The 16,991-nt window shown below is 48.7% G+C and overlaps 1 protein-coding gene across 1 annotated transcript; it reads left to right on the plus strand.

The window, feature by feature from the left end:
• The first annotated feature begins 7,944 nt into the window (after positions 1–7,944).
• Positions 7,945–16,460, plus strand: Slc22a6 (solute carrier family 22 member 6). The gene is made up of 10 exons (XM_008837484.2): positions 7,945–8,609; positions 8,949–9,052; positions 9,316–9,470; positions 11,499–11,667; positions 12,132–12,255; positions 12,403–12,518; positions 13,494–13,708; positions 13,848–13,956; positions 15,710–15,913; positions 16,199–16,460. The coding sequence occupies exons 1-10, from the start codon at positions 8,244–8,246 to the stop codon at positions 16,287–16,289; spliced, it is 1,653 nt and encodes a 550-aa protein (XP_008835706.1). The 5' UTR covers positions 7,945–8,243; the 3' UTR covers positions 16,290–16,460.
• The last annotated feature ends 531 nt before the right edge of the window (positions 16,461–16,991 follow it).

Raw genomic sequence — 16,991 nt, forward strand, 5'->3', positions numbered from 1 at the left:
TATAAGAAAATATCCAGGCTGGGAGTGGTGGTGCACACCTTTAATCCCAGCACTCGGGAGACAGAGGCAGGCGGATCTCTGTGAGTTTGTGGCCAGCCTGGTCTCCATAGCGAATCCAGGCCAGCTAGGGCTACAGGGAGACCCTGTCTCATTGGAAAGCTTCATAGTCTGGGGGTTGGGGATTTAACTCAGTGGTAGCGCGCTTGTCTAGCAAGTGCAAGGCCCTGGGTTGACCAAAAAAAAAAAAAAGAGAGAGAAAATATCCAAAGCTGAGTACCATATCTATCCTATGCTCGGGAGGCTAAAAGTCTAAGATCAGGTGGCCTAACCTGCTCATGCTCTGATAAGGACCTCAGAGTAGATGACATCACAGTAGCAGGGGCACATGTAGACAAGATCATGTGCAAAACAGGGAGAGATTCGGGGAACAAGATTGTGCTTGTTCTACAGTCTTATCACTGATCCAATGATGTAAAAGTTCCACCATGGCCCAACATCACCACAGAGAGCCAGGCTTCCACAGGACATGAACCCGACAGCAGAGGGGTTCTAGATCATCTGTTTCTTAGTGTTTGCCTCGGCTTGCAAGTGTGCACGATGCTGGCCTGGCCCAGATGCCAGAAGAGCAAAGAAAGCCAGTTGCAGAGACAGAACAAAGCAGACACACAGGGAAAAAGAAAACAAGGGCCTACCCAGCCTCAGTCCAAAGGCGGGTAGGTGGGACTACTTACATTCGTTCTGAATGGATTCCAAGCCCCAGTTCTTCAGCCTTGGGTGTGCTTTCTGCACCTGGGTTCTATTAAGCATCCCAAAGTTCTCCAAGAAAACCCCCTTCTTGTTTAAGTTATGGAGAGGGGTCTTCCTTTGTCAGTCTCCACCTTATTTTTCAGACATGGTCTCTCACTGAACCTGGAGCTCACTGCTTGAGCTAGACTGGCTGACCAGGAAAGCCCAGGGATCCTCCTGCCTCTGCCTCCCCAGCACCAGGATTATATGTGTTCATTGCTGCACTGGCTTTTAAGTGAGTGCTGGGGATCCAGACTCAAGTCCTCACACAGCAAGCACTTTACCAACTGAGTTCTTTCACCAGCCCCACATGTATATTTTTTAATTTACTTTTATTTTATTGTGTGTGACTGTTTTACTTGCATGTATAGAGGTGCACCCATGGTGTGCAGTACCCGTGGATGCCAGAAGAGGGCATTGGAACCATTGGAACTGGAGTTACAGATGGTTGTTAGCCACCATGTGGGTGCTGGAAACTGAATCCAGGTCCCCTGCAAGAGCAGCCAGTGCTCTTAACCACTGAGCCATCTCTCCAGCCCCCACAACTATGTATAAATTTAAATTTTAAATTTCCTCTTAGTCATTTTTAAAAAGTGAAAGAAACATGAGATTCATTTTAATATGTATACAATATATTTTACTTAGCCTAATATTTTTAAATATTGCCATTTCAGTATTAATCTACAAAAAGTTATTAATGAGTTTTTTTTCATCATCTCTCATTCATACTAAATCTTCAAAATATGGTGTGTAATTCACACTAATGGTCTTAGTTTGGATCAGCTCCATTCAAGCACTCAGTAGTGGCTATTGGCTACCACACCAAACAATACACTCTACAGTTTCCATTATCAAACACAGAGCTAACGACTACTCTCAAATATGGATTTAGAGATCTGATAGAGCACTTAATAAAGATGAAAATAATTATATGGCACTCCTATGTCTCCCTTTTTGTGACTTCCCATGAAGGTAAAAATCTCACCCCTCTTACAAGACACACCAGAATCAGGCCCCAACTGGCCTTCAACAACTTCAGGGGTTTTGTTGTTTTGTTTTTTGTTGTTTTTTGGGGGGGTTTTTTTGGCTTTTTGAGACAGGGTTTCCCTGTAGCCCCAGCTGTCCTGGAACTCACTATGTAGACTAGGCTGGCCTTGAATTCACAGAGATCTGCCTGCCTCTGCCTCCCAAGTGCTGGGATTAAAGGCGTGCGCCACCACATCCAGCGACAACAGCTTCAGTTTTTAACATTCCATTTTCACGTGCTGAAATCCAGCCTCACCCAACTTCTTTCCGTTCATAAACTGCTCGAGCCCTTCACTCAGCACTTGACTTCTCACCATCCAACTCCCACTGCACTTGGCTCACGACCCAACTCATCCTCAAGGCCTCAACTTGAGTAACTTCCTCCAGAAAACCTTCTATGGCTCCAGAGCCTGCTGATCACATACTGAATTGTGGTCACAGTTGTGTCTACCTGTGGACTGACCCTGAAGCAGACCCCAAGACAAGGATTTGAATGCAAGAGGTTTCTTTGGTGAGAGAGCCGAGGAAGCAGGAAGAAGAGTAGAAAGTTGGGGAAAGGAAGCAAGAACCAGGAGTGAGAATGAGCAGGGTAGAACCCCTCCATCTTCCTCCTCCTCCTCCCCCAGCAACGCCCCACCTCCACAACCTCCACTCCACCCTTCCCAGCCTCATGAGAAACAGTGAACTTCCCATTTGCATGTGTGTGTGTCTGTGTTATATGAGTATATTGCCTACAGGTATGTAAGCTCACCCATGTTGTGCAATGCCTGAGGCAGTCAGAAGAGAGTGTTGAAGTCCCCTGGAGCTGGAGTTACAGACAGTTGTTAGCAGCCATGTGGGTGCTGGAAATTGAACCCAAGTACTCTGCAAGAGCAGCCAGTGCTCTTAACTCCTGAACTATTTCTGCAGCTCCTACATGTATTTCATATGCAGGAGTCTCCCTTGCCAACCTTCAGGTAATTTGGGGCAGATACCCAAGACCAGCCACACTGCCCACTGAGATCTGTCTTTTACACTGTGATTACCAGACCCCACATTGGAGGCTGATTTCTACCTATGGTATTTCCACCTTGAAGCCTCAGATCAGCTGACAAGGAGGCCACATGCTTCCCCTTGGCTTCACTGGATCCCCACCAGACGGGAGCCGACTCAGTATAAATCACCGGTCTCTACACTCTCCCCATCTGTTAGTGGCCTGGAATTCAGGATGGCTCCTAGAATGCCCTAGCCACAGCCATTCCTGCACTGGGAATGGGTTTGTGGCAGACATACTCTAAGAGAACAGAAGACGCCCAGGAAAGCACTTCCCCACTCATGTGGTCAGGACTCACCTGTGAGTCACCAAATCCCCAGTCCTCCTCTCCATCCTGCTGTTCGTCTACTACGTAGTTTCTCTTGCTTCCTCTGTGCCCTTCTCTCTGTCCCTCTTGGGCAGAGTCCTAACACTGGGTTGCCTCATTGGTGACTGGTATCATATATAGCTTTTGGAGTTGTTCTGTTATTGAAATAGGTCTCATGTAGCCCTGTCTGGCCTCTAACTTGCTGTATAGCCCAGGATGACCATGAACCTTTTTTCTTTTTTTCTCAGACAGGGTCTCCCTGTAGCCCCAGCTAGTCTGGACTTGCTCTGTAGACCAGGCTAGCCTTGATCTCATAGAGATGCCTCCTAAGTGCTAGATTAAAGGCTTACAGCCACTACACCTAGCTTTTGGGGGCGGTGAACTTTTGAGCCTCCTGCCTTCACCTCCCACATGCTGAGATTACTTACGTGTGTCATGACACCCCATTTTATACAGTGCTGGGGGAGATTCAGGGCTTCCTGCCTGCCTTGCCTCTATCAACTAGGCTATATCCTCAGTTCATATCCAGCTCTTTTTTGCATTTCATGTGTTATAAGTTTTATGCCTCCTTGTCTGTAAGTGCACCCGTGGTATACAGTGCCCACAGAGGTGTGTTAGTCACTTTTCTGTTGCTGTGATAGAAACACTGACCCACGCAATTAATAGAAGGAATAGTTTATTTGAGCTTACGGTTACAGGGGAATTACAGTCCGTCATGGCAGGGAGGCATGGTGGCTGGAGGTGGCTGGAGCAGGAGCAGCAGAAGCTAAGCTCTCACATCATCATGCAGGCACAAGAAGCAAGAGAGCAACTGGAGATCTGGCAAGGCTTAAGAACTCTCTGAGCCCACCCCACCCCCCGTGACATGCTTCCTCCAGGATAGCCACACCTTCTAAAACCTCCCAAAACAGCGCCATCATCTGGAGACAAAATGTCCAAATACTTGGAGCCTATGGGGGACATTTTCATCCAAACCATCACAGGAAGCCAGAGGGGGCATCAGATCCCCTGGAACTGGAGTTATAGACGGTTGTTAATCACCATGTGGGTGCTGGGATTTGAACCCATGTCCTCTGCAAGAGCAACCAATGCTTTTAACCGCTGAGCCATCTCTCTAGCCCCTCATATCCAGCTTTTAAACAGCAGTTTTAGATGGGTTTCTAATGCCTGCTGGTCAAGTTAGCTATGCCCCAAATTGCCTCAGAATTCTTTCTTCAGACGCTGCTGCCAGGCAGGTGGAGTCTTCTGAACTCTCTGGGTATTTCAAACTCATGCTTAGAGCATGTGATCTAAGTAAGAGTGCCTTCCTTGATCTGTAAATTATTTATTCAAAAGGTGTCAGCAAAGTAATAAAAATCACATGTAGTCTCACACTTCCAATCCCATTTATTTAACAGACTATAGTTACAAAAAGTCAACACTTATTCCAAAAAAATCTAGCCTATGAGATGGCTACTTGCAGAGTAGGAAGAACAAAGGAGTCGAGAGAGCTGAGTTCTAAACTTGCTACATGATCATGGGCAAATCTGTTGTCTGTCTGAGCCACAGACTCCTTTGTATCATGAGACATTTTCAGCTCAGTGATGGCTCCCAAGTCCAACAGCGTGTGGCTCTGAGAAAAAAAGAAGCTTCTGCCCACATCTCAAATCCCCCAGATTTGACACCTTCCTGCTGAGAACAGCCAGAATATAAACCAATGTTCTACTTAGCACAGAGGAGTTCAATCCTAAGTTTTTGTACCCACAAGATCTTCAAAGGATAGTTCCCACCTCTGAAAATCATTCACCATAGCAGAAAACACATCCAGAAAGCCTCCATGGGCTGAGAATCTGCTGGGGAATCCCTTTGCCACCCTGATGATGCCAGGAACCCACCACAATTCAGGCCCTGGAGTCTCCAGTGGGGTTTTTTATGGACTCAGCCCAGCTTGGAGCTAGTCAGGCACTAGGAAGGAAGTTCTTGTCCAGGGCAGGGTTAGACAAAGGCTTAGAGAGGAAGGGTGTTGCAGGAGGCCACCATCACCCTCGATGCCCTCTGCACTCCACCCACTCCTTGTCAGGGCACAAAGTCCTGGCAGGAGACTGGCCCCACAGCCCCCAAGCTGTTTGTCCAGCTGTCCTCACCTCCCCAGGCCACAGACTCTTATATGCCTTGGCCTGAAGAATGTTGTCAGACATCTGGACACCCACTGAGCCCGAGCTAGAACCAACACACGCTGGGAAAGGGAAGCTGGGGTTGAGTTACAACCTCCTCTGGGCCTCTTCTGTACATAAGAGATTAGATCATCTCTAAAACCCTTTTAGCTTGGCTGTCTACACCTCCAGAGCCTCAGTTAAGAAGTGCATGCCTGTAACCCCAGCACTTGGGATGCTGAGGTCAGAGAGTTGTGAGTATGATGCCAGCCTGAGATATATACTAAAGCCCTGTTGAAGAAGGAGAAGAGGAAGGAGGAGGAGGGGAAGATAGGACTTCCTACGCATCTTTGAAGTTAGACTTTAGTCTAACAGCTTATGTATCTGAAGGCCTCTGAAGGCAATAAATCTCTTCCCAATTAAATATATAAAAGTGCAATTTGCAGAAACATAACATCTGGACTTTTTATGGGGTTTTGTTTTGTTTTTGGTAGGAAGGGAATCTTTGAGACGGGATCCTATATAACTCAGAGTAGTCTCAAACTCATTATGTAGCCAAGATGGGACTTGAACTACTGACCCTTCTGCCAAAGCTGGTTTTGAATTCCCGAGCTCAACACCTCCGGCCTTGGACTGTCCAGCAGCTAGGGCTATAGGCACAAATCACCATATGTAGATAAATGTTTTTTTAGACTCTACCTGTATTGGGCCATTTACCCTCCAATAATGCAATAAAGGGGTTGTAATCATCATCCCTATCTTGAAAGCAGGGGAACTGGGTGCAGAGGAATTTAATAACTTGCCCCTGGTTACATAGCAAGAGACGATGGGAAGAGGTCTGACTCCAGAGTCCAGTGTTTTACATACTATGTACTGTGCAAATCAAAGTGTTCTCAGCATCCCCAGTCTGTGATCCAACCAATCATATCCCATGGAAACATCCAATCAGTGTTCAACACTGCCTCTGCTCCTGAGTGACCAAGAATCAGGAGCCAAAAGCTGTTGGAGGAATTCAAATAATGTCTTAGAGTTGTAGCTAAAAATAAAATAAACTCATGCTCATTGTTTAAAAAAAACACATAGAAAACATAACAAAGGGAAAATTTTGAAACAAGATAATTAAGAAGGGAAACAGGAGCCAGTGAAATGGCTCAGCAGGTAAAGGCACTTGCTGCCAAGCCTGATGACCTGAGTTTAGTCCCCGTAACCCACGTAACAGAAGAAAGGAACCAACTCCCACAAGTTGGTCTCTGACCTCCATACACACACATATACACAATAAATAAAATAATAAATAGATATTTTTTGTTTTACAAAGGTAAGTGGAGTGGTGGTGTACATCTGTAATCCCAGCATGTAAGAGATGGAGGCAGGAGGAGCCATTCAAGACCAGCCTTGGAGACATAGAGAGTTTGAGGCCATCATGAACTACATGAGAACTTCTGTTTAAAAAAAAAAAAATTGAAGCTGGAGAGATGGCTCAGCAGTTAAGGGCACTGGCTGCTCTAGCAGAGGACCCAGGTTTGATTCTCAGCACCACATGGCAGCTGACGCCCTCTTCTGTCCTCTACAGACATTGCACAACATGCGTGCAACTTACATACATGCAGGCATAACACTCATACACATTAAATTAAAATGAACAAATAAATAAATATATTTATAAAAAGATAAAAAATTAAAAGGCTGATGGCACACGTCTTTAATCCTAGCACTCAGAGGTAGAGGCAGACAGATCTCCATGAGACCAAGGCCAGCCTGGTCTATATAGTAAGTTCCAGGCCAGCTGGGGCTACAGGAAGACTTTGTCTTGAAAAAGCCAAGGGAAAAAAACTAAAAAAGATAATTAAGAAGAGAGAAAGCTGAGACCCTGGAAGGATGATCCCCCCATCCCATAATACATGACTTTTTTCTTGGCTCTCACGCCTTCAAGAAAGTCTCTGTCCACTATTGTTTCTTCTAATTGCACAAAGCCATGGTCCTATAAGATGTGAGCTGTTCCCAGAAGCCCAAAGACCACTGCTCAATTTAGCAAATAAAAAGACAAGATTCCCAATCAAATCTGAATTTCAAATAAATAAATAATTTCTGATATAAATGTGTCCTATGCAAAATTAGGGCTATGCTTTTTTTTTTTTTTTTTGGTCTTTTTGAGACAGGGTCTCCCTGCAGCCCCAACTGTCCTGGAACTCACTGTGTAGACCAGGCTGGCCTTGAACTCACAGAGATCCACCTGCCTCTGCCTCCCAAGTGCTGGGATTAAAGGTGTGCGCCACCACGCCCGGCTTGCGGGCTATACTTTTTTTAAATTGCTCATCAATCTGCAGTTCAGACCCAACTAGACTTCCCATATTTTCTCAGGCATTATTCCCAAAGACAGACAGCCTCATCCACAGAAACCCTTCAGGAGGTCACCACATTTGCCAGAGCGCAGTCTCCTCAACAGAAGGAAGACAAAAGGTCCCATGTTGTCCCCTTCTGCACCTCGATGCCCAGATGGACTATCTCAGCACATGGATCCTCTCCACTCCCAGGCTCATCCACCCTCTCCTGCCCTTTATACCCACTTGGAGAAATTCCACTGGCATAAGGAATACTTGGAGGGTTAATTCTTCTGATATCAAGTCACACTTTAACTCATTCTCTCCAGGTCAAGGAATAAAAGCTGCCCGCGGAAGGGTCAGGGCTCCAGCGGACCCTGAAAGCTGAGCCATCCAGACCCCCGAAGTGAAGAAAAGAAGGAAAGGGAGGGACAGAACTAGGGGAGAGAGAAAGAGGAGGGGCAGCCCACCAGCCCGCTATCCCTCCACAGAGCGGGCTCAGTTCCAGCTCCAGGAGTCACTCAGCTGCAGAGGCAGCGGCAGCCCCAGTCCTCAGGCAAAGGACAGCAGGCAGACAGACAGACAGAGACGCTAGGACGAGAAAGCCTTAGCCCCTGGCCACTGCCTGGCCCGGCCCCATGGCTTTCAATGACCTCCTGAAGCAGGTAGGGGGCGTCGGACGCTTCCAGCTGATCCAGGTCACTCTGGTGGTTGTCCCCCTACTGCTGATGGCTTCCCACAACACCTTGCAGAACTTCACCGCTGCCATCCCCACCCACCACTGCCGCCCACCTGCCACTGCCAACCTCAGTAAAGATGTGGGCCTGGAGGCCTGGCTGCCCAGGGACAGGCAGGGTCGGCCCAAGTCTTGCGTCCGCTTTACCTCCCCACAGTGGGGATCCTTTCCCAATGACACAGAAGCCAATGACACTGGACTCACAGAGCCCTGCATCGATGGCTGGGTCTATGACAACAGCACCTTTCCTTCAACCATTGTGACTGAGGTAAGGACTTGGGGAACCTTCCTTCTACTTCCCTCTCAGACAGACAGACAGACAGACACACACACACACACACACACACACACACACACGCACACACAGACTTTCAAGTCCCCAGGGTCAAGATCAGAAGATAAGACAGATGCCTATATTTTTAGAGCAGGCAGATATGGATGCTGCCGAGTGCTTTAAATGTTCTTAGGAACAATAAGACAAATGGCAGAGGAAAGTACTCAGGGAAGAGGGTGGCATGGGCCCCAGAGGACCAGCCTAGAGGAGACTGAGGGCTTTCCCTGCATCCTGGCTCTTCTCTACCCTATTCTTGCCTGCCTTTCCCCACAGTGGAATCTCGTGTGTTCACAACGAGCCTTCCGCCAGCTGGCCCAGTCCCTGTACATGGTGGGAGTGCTGCTGGGGGCTATGGTGTTTGGCTACCTGGCAGACAGGTCAGTCCTGGGTAAGCCAAAGGGCTGGGCTAAACTGGGATTGCGAGCCCCCTAGCTGGATTGAGCGGACCCGAGTGGGAGGTGTGCATTCCACAAGGGTGGCTTGTTTGAGGTCTACAGTGCCAGGTTCAAAATACTGCCTGTAAATCTTTAAAAGACTCCCAGCCCAGGGCCTCAAGCACGGCTGTTACTCCCTCTAGTGTAGCACTTCCTGGCCCCCAGCAGTCCTCAGACCTCTGACACAGATCTTCCCTCCCCCATAGGCTGGGCCGTCGGAAGGTACTGATCTTGAACTACCTGCAGACAGCTGTGTCAGGGACCTGTGCAGCCTACGCACCCAACTACAGCGTTTACTGTATCTTCCGACTCCTCTCGGGCATGTCTATGGCTAGCATTGCCATCAACTGCATGACTCTAAGTGAGGGCTGCTCACCTACGTCCCCTCTCATTACCCAGTCCTGCCAGCCTCCTCCCCCAGCCCACCCCTCCTGAGCCCTGCCAGCCCCCAACCCAATACCTCCCTTAAGTCTACACTTCCGGAAAATAGAATACCACATTCCCAGGCTCATGTCATCTAGACCCCTCACTTAGTAATGAGATTGCAGAGACCCCCGGCAGAGTCAGAGGTCATGTGACCAAGGCAAGCCAGGTACCGGAGATCTTGGGCATGGTGAGGACTGTATCCAAAGGAGATCCAAAGGATAGATGGCCAGGCATGGTGGCACATGACCACAATCCCAGCACTCAGGAGGCAGAGGTGGGAAGACTAGCCCATGTTTGAGCCTTGACAGATCTACATAAGGGAGTTTCAGGCCAGCCTGAGCTAAATAGTAGGGAGCAGGAGGGGCAGTGGGATGGCTCAGTGGGTAAAGGCACTTGCCATCAAGACTGACAACCTGAGTTTGATCCCCAGGACCCACATGGTGAAAGGAGAGAATTAACTGCTCCACACATACACCACAGCATACACACAAATTAAGCAATTAATTAATAAACAAATAAATGTATTTTTTTAAAGACACATCCTATTCAGAGATGCCAAAGACACTCAGTCAAGAGGTCAGATCTCGCTCCATTTTTTGTTGCTCTTTGTTCTGTTTAGTGTGTTTGTTTGGTTGGTTGGTTTGGTTGTTGAGACAGGATCTTACCATGTAGCCTGAGCAGCCCCAATTCATGATACTCAGCCTCCCTTCCCAAATGCTGGGATGATGCACATGCATCACCATACCCAGATCTCTCCGTCCTTTTTGAATAATGTAAAATGTCCCAATTTTGGGGGGTCTTATGAGACAGGGTCTCCCTGTAAAACCAAACTGGCCTGGAACTTGCTCTATAGACCAGGATGGCCTCAATCACCCTGAAATCTGCCTGCCTCTGCCTCCCAAGTGCTGGGATTAAAGGTGTGCACTACCATGCCCAGTTTTTTTAATGTAATTAGTCAAATATTTCTAAACATAGGGCCAGCCAGCATCATACACACCAAACACACTTAGGGGTTGAGAACTGTCTATGCATGAACTGTCAATGTGCTTCCCCTGGTAGATCACACACACAAACATACACACACATAAACATACACACAAACAGCTGGCCATGGTAGCGCATGCCTTTAAGCCGAGCACTTGGGAGGCAAAGGCTGGCGGTTCTCTATGAGTTCCAGGCCAGCTTGCTCTACATAGTGAGTTCTAGGCCAGCTGGGGCTACAGGGAGACCCTGTCTCAAAAAGACCAAAAAAGAACATACACACAAACATATATACGTATACCATAAACACACACAAACATGCACAGACACACAAACATACACACATGTATGCCACACCCTGTTTCCCAAATAAGAAACCTGAGGTTGGGAAGAAGAAAATGAATTTACTTGAGGTTATCCCCCAGTCCCAGAAAGAAATCCAAAGAATTGCAATTCTCTGGATGAAGTGAACTAGCCAGGATTGGCTGGACAGGCTATCTAAGGATCCAGCTCCAAAGTCAATGTAAACATTCCAGTGTATTCTGGCAGCAGACTCAGGAGCCCACCAGGAGCCCAGCCTGGCCTCCTGAGACCATAGCAGAGAACTGGTCCCATTCCCACCTGGATTGATGCTGCAGGAGAGAGAAAAGCTACTGTTCTAAATGGCCACTGAGGGCTGAGGAAGAGGGAGGAAGGGGCTGCTGTTGAGAATAGACTGTTCTGAAAGGAAGAGGCTGAGGCCAGGACAGTGGGGTGGGGCAAAAAAAGCAACAGGAGTGAGGGCAGCTCCAGAGACTCTGAACCTAATCCCCAGTTCCTACCTCCATTTAAAGTCTCCAGTCTCCCTACCCTGGCACCCGACATCACCAGACACATCTACAGATCCTTGGGAAAGAACACAATTAAGAGGGAAAGAAAGAGGGGTCTCTTCCCACCTAGCAGCCCAGTTAGTTGGCCCACTCTGCTTTCTTCCCCTTTCCAGATGTGGAGTGGATGCCCATCCATACCCGTGCTTTTGTGGGCACCTTGATTGGCTATGTCTACAGCCTGGGCCAATTCCTCCTGGCTGGTGTAGCCTATGCTGTGCCACACTGGCGCCACCTGCAGCTGCTGGTCTCTGTGCCTTTTTTCATTGCCTTCATCTACTCCTGGTACGTGGGGCCTGGGGCAAGACACCGTGACCCAAAGGCCCAGAGTGCTACCAAGGTACAGGACATCTCCCAAAGTTGGGCACACACCGCTCTCCAGAAACTCCATCACAGCCAAAAGGCCAACCCCAGTACAAGGATTCTGTGGAACAGATGTTGAAGCTGAGCCTGTGGGGAGAAGGTTTTGTCCCAGGGGTGCTCAGTTCTCTGGCATCCCACAGTTCAGTCCATCTGCCTGCACTCCCCCCTCACCCAGCACCCAGAGCTGAGCTTCTGGGTTCTGGAATGAGTCATTATCAAACTGGGAACTTCTTTGTGGTCCTCAGAAGGGGCATTTGGCTAGGGCCTTGGTCTCCAAAACTTAAATAAAATCCCACTGCAGGCCCCTGGAAATCCCCACTCCACCTCCAACCCAGGCAACTGAAACTGAGACCATGCAACGTTCATCCTCTCTCCATCCCCACCAGGTTCTTCATTGAATCTGCCCGCTGGTACTCCTCCTCCGGAAGGCTGGACCTCACCCTTCGAGCTCTGCAGAAAGTGGCTCGCATCAATGGGAAACAAGAAGAGGGGGCCAAGCTGAGTATAGAGGTGAGAAACCCCCTCAGAGACACCCCACCAGAGCTCCAACCCAAATCCCAACTTCAAGACCCAGGGCTCAGCTTGTCTAAGAAAGGGCTTGGATTAAGAGGATTCCCCAAGCGGAGCTCAGACCCCGAACCCTGCCTATCCCATTAGGTACTCCGGACCAGCCTGCAAAAGGAACTGACCATAGGCAAAGGCCAGGCCTCGGCCATGGAGCTACTGCGCTGCCCCGCCCTTCGCCGCCTCTTCCTCTGCCTCTCCATGCTGTGGTAGGCCCAGACAAACACGCTAATAGACAGGCGGGCAGATCAGAAGACAAAAGGTGGGCTTGGGAGGGTGTGGATGCAGTGTGTGGAAAAGACAGGTGAGAGGGGAGAAAAGTCAGCAGACCTGCTACAAGCAAGAGCCTTAAAAACCAAGAACCTCTGGTTTGCCTCAGTCCCCACCTCTAGGCTGGTCACTGATCACCCCAGTTTCTCCTCTCACCAGTCCTCTTCCAGTATAAACCATTTCACCAGGACCAGTGGCCTCCAGATCCAAAGTTGTACACTGTGAAGGCAGAAACCAGTGTGCCTGGCAAAACAGAGACTTATTGGTCTGGTGGTGTCAGCCAGAAACACAGGCACAGGCAGTAAGAGGACTCATACTCATTTCCAAATGTACACTTTGGCCAAGGATGAGACAAGCCCAAACCTTCCTTTCCCTTCCCAGTGCTCCACAGTATCTTTCTCATGTAATATCACCATGGCAACCCCAGGACAGTTTAGAGGGGTGTGATCAGAACTATTCTGCCAATGAATTCTTTACTTCCAATTTGGGATTTCCCAATTTTGGAGGGTTCTACCCAAAACCCTAAGCTTATTTTGTGAACCTCTGAACATTCGCCCTGGGATATGGACAGGTAGGTCTCAGAAGGTTCTGGCTTTTCCCAATACCTTGATGTGGTTTAGATATCCACATGTCCTCCCTCAGCCCAGCATCAGCAAATAAGATAAAGACTAAAAGTGTGTAAATGCTACATAACAACGAAACAACAATTCCCCAGCTCCCTGGGGTACCTAGTTATCAGAAGATTGGAGGACTGCCCAATATCTAAATGTACAGTTTGAATATGCAGTTAAGTGTCTGAAGAAACAATAGTCAAGGCAGATCCTTAGGGGTCCTTAAGCAGGGTACCCATGTATGAAAGAACACCCTCATTTAAGCCTGTTTGATCAGCTCCATGCCCCTCCCATCCCTACCAGGTTTGCCACTAGCTTTGCCTACTACGGACTGGTCATGGATCTGCAGGGCTTTGGGGTCAGCATGTACCTCATCCAGGTGATCTTTGGTGCTGTGGACCTGCCCGCCAAGTTCGTGTGCTTCCTTGTCATCAACTCCCTTGGCCGCCGGCCTGCCCAGTTGGCCTCATTGCTGCTGGCAGGCATCTGCATCCTGGTGAATGGGGTGATACCCCAGGGTGAGCACCTCCCAGCAGCTTGGCCGTCAAGTCCCACCTGCCCCACCGCACTCCCAGGCATAACCCAACTTCTCAAAAGAAAAAGAAGCCAATTCTCCTCCAAACCCAACTCCCTGATTTCCCCCTCCTTTCTCTCTAGACCAGCGGATCATACGCACCTCCCTGGCTGTGTTGGGAAAGGGCTGCCTGGCCTCCTCTTTCAACTGCATCTTCCTGTACACTGGAGAGCTGTACCCCACAGTGATCCGGTGAGTGGGAGCCTAACAGACAGGCTTAGGGAGAGACAGTCTCCTGTACACATTAAAGCCGGACCCCAGAGCACAATCTAGTACCCAAAAGCCCTCTTCAAACACTCACTGAGGTGAGCAAGGTTATACGAGTCACTCAATTCTTCAGGGTCTGGCTAACAGAGATGTGACTGCCCAGCCCTTCTCTGACCCTAGAGAAAATCTCAGAAAGAGTCACCATCTGAAGCAGAGTAGGGAGCCATGACCTGAAGACTGTCCAGAACATGAGTGAGAAGCTGTGAGTGCATCTACACTCCATGTTAAACCAAGGGGTACCCCTGAAACCAGACACAAACTTGCATGGACTTTCCTACTACAGAAACCACCGATGATGATACACTGCCAGTATAAAGGAACACAGCACCGTTTTAGCCAGTGCCAAGACGGAAGGGATGCATTAAGAAATAAGTGACATACTGGATGTGGAGGTGGCATGCCTTTAATCTTAGCACTCAGGAGGCAGAGGCAGGCAGCTCTCTGAGTCAAGGCCAGCCTGGTCTACATAGTGAGCTCCAGGTCAGCTAAGGCTACAGGAAGCCCCTGTCTCAAAAAAAAAAAAAAAAAAGAAAAAGAAAAGAAAAAGAAAAAGAAAGATGTGTCTACTCCAAATTGGATGCAGAAGTCACATGACTTATCAGAGATCTGAGATGGCATGGTGCTAGGATGAGAACCCTGCCGGGTCACAGATGCTGTCCCATGTCCTTAAGGTTTTCAGGGGCTAGAGTAATACGATAAAGCAGTTACTGAATACCAGGCACTGTCTTAATCATTTCACAAATTTTAACTCACTTAATCCTCATACCAAGACAAGGTAGGCACTGTCATTCTCATTTTAGAACTGTGAAAATAGCAGGCATGGTGGTGCATGCCTTTAATAAACCCAGCACTCGGGAAGCAGAGACAGGTAGATCTCTGTGAGTTCAAGGCCAGCCTGGTCTACATAGTGAGTTCCAGGACAGCTGGGGTGACTGTCTCAATAAGACAAAAAGAAAGAAGAAAAAAGAAAAAGAAAAGAGAAAAGAAATGTAGAAATAGAGGCACAGAGAAGTTAAGAGACTTCTGCAAGAGCACACAGCTAGTAATGAGTCCCAATGCAGTTTGCCTTCTGAGTCAATGTTTTTAACATCTTCTCTCAGACAGTGTTCTTCCCAGCACACTGCTTCCAGGTCCTTTCCCCTGGGGATTCTAATCTAATAGGTCTGTGTGAGACTGTGCGGTAGGGTACCTGTCCAGTAGGCACAAGGTCCTGAGTTCAATCCCTAGCACTACCAAAAAAGAAAGAAAGACACAGAAGCATCTTCCAGGTGATGATAACCTAAGAATCATTGGTTTACTCAACTGTCCCATGCAACAGTTGAAGAAACTGAAGCCCAGAAATAGAAAAAGACCTGCTCAAGGTCACACAGCAACTTAAGGACAGAGGCAAATTCAGTCTCAAATCTCCCAACTCTCTGACCACACCCCTTCCCAATTGCCCTTTTAAAGAAAAAAGTCACTAAAATGGGCCAGAGATGCAGGCCCGTGGTAGAGCATGTGCTTAGCCTGTGCAAAGCCCTGGATCTGACACTCAGCACAAGGATCAACAATAAAAATGTGGAATTTATTTGCTCATCAAATAAGAAACAGAGGAGGCACAGGGGTGTCCTGGATAGAGCCGCCTTGCTCTAAGGATGGCATTGTGCCAGAACTCTAACCAACACCCATCTGACCACAGGCAAACAGGCCTGGGGATGGGCAGCACCATGGCCCGGGTAGGCAGCATCGTGAGCCCACTGGTGAGCTTGACCGCAGAGTTCTACCCCACATTGCCTCTCTTCATCTTCGGCACTGTCCCCATGGCTGCCAGTGCTGTCACTGCCCTCCTGCCAGAAACCTTGGGGCAGCCGCTACCAGATACTGTGCAGGACCTAGAGAGCAGGTGGGTACCCCTCCAAGAGGAGCAGAGACTTAATCCAGGTCACCCATCCAAGCTGGGGTAGCACTGAGGCTCAGATCCAGGCCTCCCTTTCCAGATCAGGACTTGTCCCTGGGTCCCCAACTGGAAGATTCTCTTACAATCCTTTCTGGGAGGCTCAGCTCAGAGGAGCAGTCAACATTTGGGGGAGACAGCAGGTGGCTAGTCACAGCTGAGTGGAGAGCACCACCCCCACTGACCTCCCAGACCTGAGGCTCCAAACCCAGAGATCTGCTTTCCTTCCCCCAGGAGGAGAGGAAAACCAAGGCAACAGCAGCAAGAGCAGCAGAAGCAGATGGTACCACTCCAGGCCTCTGCACAAGAGAAGAACGGACTTTGAGGACTGAAGGAGCCTTATAGACAGCTAAAGGGAGTAGGGGTCTATGGGTCTCCTGCCCACCCACACAAGGAAGGGGAGCAGAGTGAGCCCAAGTGTGGGGGCTGCAGATCAGGGAAATGCCTCGCCCTTCCTCAGTAGACCCCACCAAGAACAATCATTAAAAGGTCTGACTGTGTGCTGAATCTTAAATGAAATGCACTCTGCAACAAGGGTCTTCCAGCCCAAAGGTCACATCGTCTGTCCCTCCCCTATCTCACACTACCCTCCTCCTCCGGGACATTACAAAGCATCCCAGACAATTAAAGAGGGCTCTCTTCTCCTATCCTGGTCCCCGCTATCTTCCATCCTTCTGCTTCTCCTATTCAAATATTCCTGTTTTAGCTAAATACCTGATGCCCCTCCCCTTCCTAGAAATCAAAAATCGATAAAAAACTGCAATGAAAGCAATCAGAGGCTCTACTGCAGGCCCTTCTCCCTCTGTTAGAGCAAACAGAAATCTCTGGCAGCCAAAGATTAAAACCATCACAAGTTTAATGTCAGGATGCTGGTCCCTGGAAGCTCAGACCACTAGCTAACCTAATTCTTCCTATTGCATTTGATGAGCTCTCAATGTTGCTTTGCCTCCCATGGACCCAAGAGCTGGTAAAGGGAAAAGAAGAGGACTAGGGACTATTGAACAGCCAGGGAGATCCAACACTGAGA

This window comes from Nannospalax galili, unplaced genomic scaffold, assembly GCF_000622305.1.
Source record: "Nannospalax galili isolate Female #2095 unplaced genomic scaffold, S.galili_v1.0 scaffold818, whole genome shotgun sequence".
Classification (NCBI taxonomy): Eukaryota; Metazoa; Chordata; class Mammalia; order Rodentia; family Spalacidae; genus Nannospalax; species Nannospalax galili.

Excerpts from the sequence above, each read along its gene's own strand:
- Slc22a6 (XM_008837484.2), top strand. The coding sequence starts at position 8,244 with ATGGCTTTCAATGACCTCCTGAAGCAGGTAGGGGGCGTCGGACGCTTC. Across the intron at positions 8,610-8,948 it reads CTTCAACCATTGTGACTGAG|TGGAATCTCGTGTGTTCACA; the intron begins GTAAGGACTTGG and ends CTTTCCCCACAG. Across the intron at positions 11,668-12,131 it reads ATTGCCTTCATCTACTCCTG|GTTCTTCATTGAATCTGCCC; the intron begins GTACGTGGGGCC and ends CATCCCCACCAG.